Genomic DNA, 10894 nt, shown 5'->3' on the forward strand with positions numbered 1-10894 from the left:
TGTCCTTTATTCAAAGTTCGATATATGTTTTTCCATAAAAAAATAAATAACTGTATAATTTCTACATTCATTCGAAAGATAAATCAAAATAGTTACATCCTTTCTGCAGCAATTTGGTTCTTCAAAAGGCACATAAAATGACCAAAACAGCATAATAGTATCTCAAAAAAGGGGGGTTTTCCCCCCTGTTAAACTTTCTAACATACTCTTTAAGTACAAAAAGTATACGGAGTATTCTACTCTTCAATAGTGATTTTTGGGGAAATTTTTGTCCTTGTCAAAATTCCAACTAAAATGCTTTACGCGGATCCCATCTTCTATGGGATTAAAGGATGTAAGAATTGGGACCCCAAAATTCTTCAGTCCTGATTACAAATTGAATGCTTGCATGGTGATGAGTGATGATCTGAGTAGCTTATATTTGATCTGGAAAATATCTTGAAAGTCAAAAAAGGACCATACCTTGCTTGGCAGTTGCTACATTGTGATCCTTTACTCTGCAAACAATCACTTGCTGTACATCACTCACCTACAACTGTAACAAATTCCCATCTGATTAACAATTGGTTACTTTCTACTAATTATACATGAAGCTATAATATATTGCAAGCAGAAAGTAGCTTCTGTTTCAAACGAACAGCCTCCATTATCGTCTCAACACTCTACAGCAAGTAGTGCACTCTTGATCGGAAGTTTGCCTTTGACATATCTGTTATTTTTCTGGAAAAGGAAGCATTCCATACCATTGCCTCACATAACAAACAAACTTTTAAGTGGACATTATATCTTTCAAGTATTGATAACCATCAGGAAGAAACTCTTCTTTCCTCACAGAAACACCGACCCAAGTATGTAGGTCCCTTGGCTAATATTTGTTCCAATCATCGTGTTCTTATAAGCTTTGGTGCCCACATACGCCAAGCTGACCACCTAATTTCACCAAATCTAAAATCTGCAATTCTTCTTTTTGAGCAGGATTCCTCTCTTTTGGATTCTACCATAGCAACTTTTGGCGACAAACTACTCATCGGTGGTCCAGAGCTTCCAACATCTGTTGCTGCCACAATCTGGTCCACCATCTCCAACACCTCGCTCATCTTGGGGCGTGCTTTTGGATGCCGGACCAAGCATCGGTTTGCAACAGATGCAAGCTTCTGTACGGACTTAAGGGAGTACTTCCCCTCAAGCCTTGGATCAATAATGAGCCGGAATTTCTTCATGTCTGACAGGTATGGCCTCACCCATTCCAAAAGCTTCTGTTCACTCTTGGGGAGGTTTCGGTCCAATGGTCGCCTACCTGTAATTAATTCATATAGGAAGACTCCATAGCTCCACACATCGCTCTTGGCTGTGAGGCGTCCAGTTTGAATGTATTCCGGAGCCGCATAACCAATGGTTCCTACAACCTGTTTAACAGTAAGGTCAATTCAAAATTTGTACTATGAGGCAGTCCAGACTTTAGCGTGTCATACAACATTCAGATGATCTACCACAAGAAACAGCCAGAATAATGAAACACATGGTAAAAGCAGATAAATGGGTATAGACCCCATAAAAAGAACATGTAGGAACCTTGGACCATCTTTTAATAGATTCTATCCAAAAACTTGTTTCAGAGTTCAGACCAATGTTCGACACCACTTGCAAGAATAAGACATCCTAGATAACTGAGTATACTAGAGTTCTGTTTCGTTATCTTAAAAGGGCGTACCCAGTGCACAAGGCTCCCGCCACTGCGAGGTCTGGGTAGGGTCATAATGTACGCAGCCTTACCCCTGCTTTCGCAGAGAGGCTGTTTCCAGACTCGAACCCATGACCACTTGGTCACAATGGAGCAACCTTAGTTATCTTCTTTATCAGAAAATGGGTGTGATTTGTTTGACCTATGGAGAAATTCTACCAATTCTTGTTTTATTCATCAAAACTAATCCCAATCCCCATTAAGATTACAGCCTTTTCACTGTTGAGTAGAAAAATGTCTATTTGTCTAGGAGAAACAGATCCCACGGATTTCAGAGACTGTTCAGGGTCATCAACTGCAGGGCCCAAGAAGCCAAAAGCCCAGTTAATTTTAAATACGTTGACAATATCCACAATTTCAATGCTTCAGAGGTATCTTTGGTCTAAACAATCAGGTCCTCGATACTTCCATCCATAGTTGTCAAGGCGACGCCCAGACGTCCAGACGCTTTGTTCACCTTGCATCCAGGCCCCCTCCAATGCCTTGGGACGCCTTGACAACTATTCCATAAACATTAGCAAGCCACGTGCATCATCACAATAGCATATTAATAATTAGTACCTTTTTTCTTGGAGGTAGGGGAAGGGGAATCTAGAGCCAGTTAAGGTTATAAATTGAGCAATGAATTCATACTCAATGTGTTTGCACATACCGCTGTTGAGACGTGACTTAATCCTTCTGAAGGGCCTTGCCTTGCCAATCCAAAGTCTGACAGCTTGGCATTCCATTGGTCATCTAACAGAATGTTTGAAGCTTTAAAATCCCTGAATATGATCTGTTCAAGCAAAGATGTTATTGTTTATGGAAGGAAGCATTATGAAGAGCAATTGTAAGGACCAAAATTGGAGAATATATTATGCCATTACAGAATAGTACAGGTCTTCACTATTGACTAGGGCCATCCAAGAGAATGAAGCTTCAAAACAAAGTAGCATTACAATAAGAAATTTCAAAGATACAGTTACAAAACTACTCCAGCTCCTCAATTTCTGTTATAAGCTTAAAAAACATACTAATTTTATTTTATTTTGTTGTCACAGCAAATCCAGCCTTCAACTGCCACAGAAACACCCAATCCTCTTTTCGGGAAAAAAAACTATCAATAAAAAGAGGGATGGGGGGGGAGAGAGAAACCTCTCACGTCCAACCCTACTAAGTATTGGCTTTCACAAGAACCCAACAAATATAAAAACATCCACAAAATCACCAGGCAAGTTTGCAACATTGGGAGGAATCTTGCATCCCAATGGTATTCAACCCTTACAACTAAAATGAAATGGGGGAAGAAAATGGTTCCTAGTTGATAATAGATTCTAAAGTGAATTTATCCATGGAGAAGACATAACAGATTCTGGAGAACATGTGCACATATTTGACGTCACTCCTTGTTCTGCACTATTCACGCACTGTAACCTTGTAACCATGCCCTCCACCATTTTCAACCTCTTAAAGAATGTTACTCTGCAGATGATAACACTCTGCACAGGTGGATTTTGACCTATCGGAAATCCTAGAGGCCCATCCACATTCTGTGAATAACCAACGACCCTATTCCACAGCGTCCAATATATTGAGTAAATTAATGTTGTGAAAGAAATGTAAACCATAAAATCATAATCATCATTCTAGATTCATGATGCTAGTTCATTTAGAGAGAGAAAAGGGGGGGGTCTATTATCACTGGATGAGAACAGAATAATCTAAAACCATATAAGATACAATACCACAGGGAAGAGGGAAATGGGCATACCTGAAAATCCATTTTTTCATGGAGGTATGTCAAGCCACGAGCTGCATCTTGAGCAATTTTCAGTCTCATGGCCCACGGAAGTGTTGTCAATGACCGAGGTGATAGATGGTCCTCCACGCTTCTGTTGGGCATATATTCATAAACCAGAAGCCGCTGGATTCCCCGTTCATCATCCTCAGCACTGTAGCCTACTAGTTTGACAAGGTTTGGATGTTCAACCACACCAAGGACATTTACTTCTGTCACCCATTCCTTGTGTCCCTGTTAGATAATTAGTAAAAATAAAAATTATACAACAATATTAATTATGTAAATAAAATATTTAAGCACACTTCAGAGGAAATGGGGCAACTAAATCAACACAAGATTCCTGGCTCTCAAAGTAATAACTGGATTTCACAAAGAGAGTATGGCCCAATAAACCATTGTTCTGGTAGGTTTATTCAATATTTTTCCAGTGAATATAAGTTCTACTCATAACAATTAGAAAATGAAAACTCAAAAAGCAGCAGTATACCAGTGAAGAGATAGATTAAACACCAGTCAAGTTTCAACAATTGAGGGATTGCAGTAGTTAATCTCAATATCCAAAAAGCAATTACATTTTAAAAGACCAATTATGTCTGCTTAAAGTTGTCACTACTTCTGCATAAAACTTATGCATTTGTCCACAATATTATAAAACTAGTTCATAACATAATTGTGATACAAAGATGTAACTCTATTTAACTTTATTGTTTTACTTGTGAGAGTACCTTGCAGTTTCTCAAGACTTAACTGTAACATTGTACTTGGCTGAATGTTATGGGTAAGACCATAAGAGAGCCACCAAAGATGGACCTCGTTCAGAAGATCTTCCAGGTAAAGGAAAATATATCTAGAATTGAATGGCTGTAAACAGCAAACAACTTATTCTTTTGGATTTTCTTGCCATGTTTTATCAAGCATTACAATTCATAATGCAACCAGAAATGTCTTAGATTTTCTTACAGAACTGACCATATTGTGGCCCCAAAACTCTTGCCAAGATTCCTGGGTGTGAAATCCACAGCTTCCCGATCCTATGAGTGCTAGTATTCTATTCAACCTAATATATAACCTATGTAATGGTATGTCAATAATTTGCATGTAGAACCAACCATAAGAGATAATTGATAGTTCCCTACTGGTACTGGTCAATCATGATCTTCAGCCTCTGTTAAAGTGATGGTCTCTAAATCCTCAAAGTAGCCACTGCTAAAGGGCAATCCATGACCTGCCGTACAGTGATGAACCATCCACAGACATTTGAACATCTTCAAGGATTGCCACCTCTACCATCTTTGTTGATTCACATCGTCACAACTAGATGTAAATCCATTCCCCCTTCCATATCTTAAAAGGTACATTAATCAGTGCATGAATTAAAAAAATCAATTGTGAAATTTTCAGTTCAATTGCTTGCAAATTCCGTTATTCCATGTTCTTCAAGAGACGATTATAATAAGGACGATTATAATAAGGCAGCTTCTACATTTCGTGGAATGTATAAAATTATAAAAGCATATTTTTAGCTGCTATAGTACTTTAACATGGAGAAAATCAAGAGAAAGAAACCTTGCCTGCAATCCTCTCTTGCTTAGCTGTTTAACAGCTACATCCAGTTTGTTTTGTGGATCTTCTGAACTTTTGATCATACCCCTGTAAACACATCCAAACCCTCCCTCCCCGATCATCAGTGACCTGTTGAAATTTCTGGTGGCTGTCTTCAGCTCCGAGTATGTAAACACTCTGAGATTGTTGGGTCTCTGAGAAAAACTTGGAAATGCAGTGTGCCCAAATGATTCTGTGCTTATCTCTGATGCATTCAGTGAGTTAAACTCAGACCCAGATCTCCTCACATCACGATCATTGGACAAGGAAGCCGAGGACCGAACCGAGGTAGACTTTGAAGTCTTTGGTTCATCCTTCTTCTCTCCATTGGAAAAATTGAAACACTTCATAGCACCGACCAAAAACACTAGAACACTTATTTTTCCTCTGCACATCCAAAAGTAGTAAAACAAAGAGAGACTCAAAACCATGCAAGTATGAAATAATGAAAAAGTAACTGAAGGAAACAAAGGAACTCAAATGAACCTTAATTGCCAAAATGGTCGAAGAAACACAGTGAGAATCGAATAAGAAAAGGAAAATAAACCTCTTCAAACACCTACATAAGCAAAACCACAAAAACTGTAAAATCTACAGTGTCCCACAATATAAACTGAACAATTCACACCAAAGAAAAACCTTTCTTTCTCCCCCAAACCCCAACTAAATGGAGAAATCAGTTGACCAAAGTCAAAAACTATCAAGCCCATCTCCTTCTAGGATGCCAAGGGAAAACCCACCTTAATCCAGGAATTAGTGGAAAACTACCTTCTTCATCAATTCCAATTCCAAATAATTGGGTTTCTGGAATTACCTACCACCATCTCTGACTCTCCAAGAATCCCCTCTCAAGGGCTTATCCAGGAAACCAACTTCTCTGAAGATCAAAAACTATTTTGGACAAAGTTTCTCTCCATTGAAACACAACAATTTGCATCTTTAATCACAATTCAACTCCAATAACTCTCAATTCAAACCCATAAAGAATCCCAAGTTGAAAGTTGTTTTTTTAAATTCAAAATTTCTTTGGTGGTGAAATTATGAAAAGAAGAACTCACCTTTTATCTTCCCAATTCGATTCTGAAAACTCATATCCATCCACCATAGATCCCCATTTTGACGATTTTAAAAAGAAAACTCAAGAACCCAGAAAAACCTTTAGTCCCTGGGACGAGGGGCACCTCAAGATCTATGTGAAGTCAATACACGGCAGCTAGAAATCAGCTCACCAACCAGCATAAAGACGATAACCCATTTAATTAAAATAAAAATAAAAATAGAATTAACAATAATAAATAAAGTATAATAATTTAACAAAGACTGCTCAGAGAGTGTTCGTATGAAAGGGTCTTCGAAGACGAAACCAGTTATGGAGAAAAAGTCTTTGGCTCTAATACTAGTTGAAAGTTCAAACCCATTATACAAGCTTATCTCAACCATTGAAGGAGCTTCCATTTTAAAATTCATATAAGCTTAAGTTAAGTGTTTTTTTTTGGTAAACAGCTTAAGTTAAGTTAATAACTCAAATCAAATTTAAAAGAGGAGATTAAAATATCATATAAGTCATAGTCTATATACAACGACTTTCAGAAATCCCATCTTCTAATTGAGCCTTTTTTCTATTGTAGATTATTTGATTTCTAAGCTAATTATCTGGTAACAATAGTGATGATTAGTGAACAAACAACCCACCCTAATTAAGGCTATAATGCTATGTGGTCATAATTTCGTTCTGATCCAAAGTGGATTGATTGCTGGGACCATGGTTCAAGGAATCGTGGTGGTTTGGTTCAAGGAATCGGCGGGGCCAGAACAGGTTTTGTAGGTTTTTCTTTGTGGTCAATTCTAGGGTTTTTTAAGCCAATTCAACCCGATTCATGCCAAATCGGATCAGAATTGGCGGTGAACCATTCCAATTACTTGAGCTTTAGGGTTTTTTTGTGGTCAATTAAGCCCGATTCATGCAAAATCGGATCAAATTGGTGACGATGGATTCCAAATTATTCGACCCCTAAATGGGACCTATTGATCGAAATCGAACGATTGTTAAAAAAAGGACATAATCCCTTTCTAATCTAATTAAAATGATTCTTATATTGTTTTTAAGGTTTAAAACTTTTTTCTTCTTCTTCCTTTTTTTGTTTTTTGTTTTTTTGTGTGTGCAAAGTGCAAACACCCTTTCGAAAGGTGGGGAATTTATTAAGTCATATTTTCCTCTCTTTCTTAATCATTCTAAATAAGAAAATAAAATTTTTCTTTTTAAGGACCACGGATTTTTTGTTTTTTTGCTTTGAAAGGAAGTCTCACTCTGGATTTTAATCCTTTCCAATTCCTAAAAGTGTGCAATGCGGCAGTGCTAGGTGGAGATATCGACACTTGACAACTCGGACATCCAATGATCCGAGCTCATTGATATGGATCGTTGGATGTCCAAGCTACCAGGTGTTGATATCTCCACCTATGATTGCCACGTTACACATTTTTAGGAATTGAAGAGGATTATTTTCCGTCAAACTCTAGCAAAAGAATAGATAAAATCTTAAGAAGATCTTCAAAAAAATAAGTCTTTAGTCTTCCAAAGACCCAAATGAGGGTAACTCAGTGCCCACTTGGACCAGCTAGCTGTGTGGTAGGTTGAAGGCTCCTTTTGGATGTGTACTAGCAAAGCAAGTAACTTGTGTGTATGTGTGTGTGTTTGGAGAGAGGAAAAAACCAATTATTATAGTACAACTGCTACTATTGAGATTTGGGAAGCTTGCTTACATCAGTAATAAATTGAAAAACCCATCTCTTTTGTTTGCCATGGAATGCCTAGGTAGCTCTTAGCAAGAACGTTAAGAGGGTAACTATGATAATTGAAAGTCCACGGTTATGTTTGGTTACAAGGGGAATTACAAGGAAGGGAAATGAAATTTTCAAACCTTAAAAAAAAATTTTTGTAATAATTAATCCATGTGATTATATAAACTACTTAAATTTCATACCATATTTAGTAATGATAAATTTTACATGTAATTTTTATTTTACTTTTTAAATCATAGGAATTGGATGCAAAGTAAAGTAAAATTTAGTAACCAAATATGGAATGATTTGGAGTTAGTGATATACTCACATGGGTTAATGATTACAAAAATTCCTTTTTTAAGTTAAAAATTTTCATTTCCCTTCCCTTTACTTCCCCTTGCAACCTAACGGAGCCTATGTGCAAGGAGACCATGCAACTTGGAGAGTTTCCACATACTTATATACCAGTTTAAAGAAGTTGGTTTTATTTCCGTCTAAGTTCCTCGATCACCTTCTTGATTTAACGAGGAGGAATTGGGAACACGGAGACCACGAATCACTAAGTTTGTTACTAGTTAAACAAATGTCATTAGTTTTATGAAGGACAAGTTTTCCTTTCACCACGGTGAAGTGAAAATCTCTTAAATCATCAAATCTAACTCAATGTCAAAGAGTCAAACCATAGGATCATATCACCTTTAATGAAGAGATGCTTTTCTTGACCACTTCCACCTTCTTATGAATATAAAATGGTTTCTTTTTTTTTCTTTTTTTTTTAAGTCTCTTAAATTTCTAATCATTTTCGTCCTTTTATTTTTTTTTGTTTAAATTTAACTAGTGAAATGGGTATGGAATCCTATGTCACATGGACTTAACCATGTTTACTATGTTTGACATGTAGCATGCTACCATAACTGTGTAAGAAAGTTTACAAACACTCCAGGCATTTAGTCTGTCACAATTCTAGGTTTTTTTAGCCAATTCTCCCCTATTCATGCCAAGTTGGATCGGAGTTGGTGACGACGACAGATTCCAAATTATTCAAACCTTGACTTTGACCCAGTGTTCAAAATTTGACGATTCTAATTAAAATGATTTTTTTGCTGTTTTTTAGGTTTTAAGAATTTTTTTTTGTGTGCAAACACCTCCTCAAAAGGGGAAATTTATTAAGCCAATTATTCCTTTCCTTTTCTTAATCATTATGAATAGTTAAATACTTTTCCCTTTTAAAAGATCATCAATGTTTTTTTTGGTACTTAAAGCCTCGCAAACAAATTTATTAAGTCTCATTGGACAAAAAGGTAGATATAATCCTAAGATCCAAAACAATAGATAATATGTAAATCAAATATTTTTAATCAAAATAACTAAATCCTTTGAAACTAATTAAGGTCTCCCCACATGCCAATTCTAGAACAAAATGAGAGATAATGAGCCCAATGTACACAAAAAAAAACATGTTGGGTCTTTTAAACCGTTCAAATCATTTTGATGATAATTAGTTTGATCAATTTTACTAAGAAGGTCTAAGAGTCGAATCGGTATTCCCCTATCTAAATGTAATTAGAATTTGATTATTCTAAATTAAAATAATTGAGATTTCAATTAAATTAACAATTACTAATAGTAGCACGAATGACAATGATCTTTTTTTTGGTAAAGACGAATGACAATGATCTCAATATAAATATATAAGAGAAGAATATGATGATTTCGGTATAAATAAAAGGGAGAATGTTTTCTGTGTCGGGGGCGCAGGTTATGCCCAGACACATGATGGTGGGCGCAATGACCACCCTGGCCCCCTAAGTGGCAGGCCCATGTGTTTGGGCGCAGCCTACTCTGCGGCACAGAAAACATTAGCCCTAAATAAAAAATTGAAGAGGGATACGCACACCACACTTGGAATAAACTAGTGGGTGACACCAATGAAGGTATGGGATGAAGCATCATACAGGTGAGGCAAGGGAGTCATTTCAAAGGGGGGGGGAGAGAGAGATAGACATAGAGGGCGCTAGCTTACGGGACACCAGGATGTAGCCAATCTTTTTTCATAAAAAATTCAGGCACTTGCGGGTTCAATGTGAAAATTGTTTTGTGACTAATTAACTTCCATCATTATTTTTTTTTCCTGAGTTTTGACAAGTGAAATGGATATGGAATCCTATTTCACATGGACTTGACCATGTTTATTATATTCGCATATAACATGCTGCCATAACTTTTTAACCAAAATTTACAAATACTTGTGGCATTTAATCTCTCACATTTTAAATATTTTGTGGATTTGCAAGGATCCATGTAACCGATCACATTTAGATGGGATAAGACTCTCTTTTTTTTTTATGCAACTCAAGGGTCGATCGGCCATCAACTTCATCAGGGCCTCACATGAAGGTAAGGAGAGGACCCACAAGGGGTCAAATATGGTACCATGGGCTCCACTTCTTGGAAAACAAATATATGTGGACTAGGTGTCACTAAGGAGACTTGAACCACCGATCAAGCTCCTGAGTCCTGACGCAGATCTCCCAAGGGAGTAGCGAACCACCAGGACAAGCCCTGGATCGACAGATGGGATAAGACTTAGTTTGTTGTTGTTGTTGTCTAACAATTATAATATAAGAGTCTAAAAGGGTAGTTAGTGACCCCATTAGGCCTCCTCATATATGATCTAAGAAAATTGTTTACAATCATTAGACAATATGATATATAGCTGACAAATCTTCCAAAAGAAATGTCCAAAAGTCAGTAAAGTATAGAGTCAAATAATAACGCCAAGGATCAAATCAAGTTGATGAGACTTCTTCCTTTGTGGTGTAGAGAATGCTTGACTGCATTGCATCAGAGGTTCAGAGCCATCAGTGCCTTGCGGAGAAATTAGAAAACACTCCCTCTTTAAATCCAAAGTTTCAAATGAGGAGAAGATCTAAAGCAGAACACACGTCAAAGGGCAATTGATCCACATGGGTATGTATGATTCGGTT

General features: G+C 37.0%; 1 protein-coding gene across 2 annotated transcripts; it reads right to left on the reverse strand.

The window, feature by feature from the left end:
• Nucleotides 1-454: 454 nt before the first annotated feature.
• Nucleotides 455-6376, reverse strand: LOC122651402 (serine/threonine-protein kinase PCRK1-like). 2 transcript variants are annotated; one of them, XM_043844785.1, is made up of 5 exons: nt 6182-6376; nt 5093-5510; nt 3492-3752; nt 2394-2516; nt 455-1406 (listed from the first exon to the last, which is right to left on the reverse strand). In XM_043844785.1, the coding sequence occupies exons 1-5, from the start codon at nt 6226-6228 to the stop codon at nt 882-884; spliced, it is 1374 nt and encodes a 457-aa protein (XP_043700720.1). In that variant the 5' UTR covers nt 6229-6376; the 3' UTR covers nt 455-881. The 2 variants fall into 2 exon arrangements, with proteins under 2 accessions (XP_043700720.1, XP_043700721.1); XM_043844786.1 differs by lacking the exon at nt 6182-6376 and adding an exon at nt 5610-5662.
• Nucleotides 6377-10894: the final 4518 nt, after the last annotated feature.

This window comes from Telopea speciosissima, chromosome 2 (assembly GCF_018873765.1).
Source record: "Telopea speciosissima isolate NSW1024214 ecotype Mountain lineage chromosome 2, Tspe_v1, whole genome shotgun sequence".
Classification (NCBI taxonomy): Eukaryota; Viridiplantae; Streptophyta; class Magnoliopsida; order Proteales; family Proteaceae; genus Telopea; species Telopea speciosissima.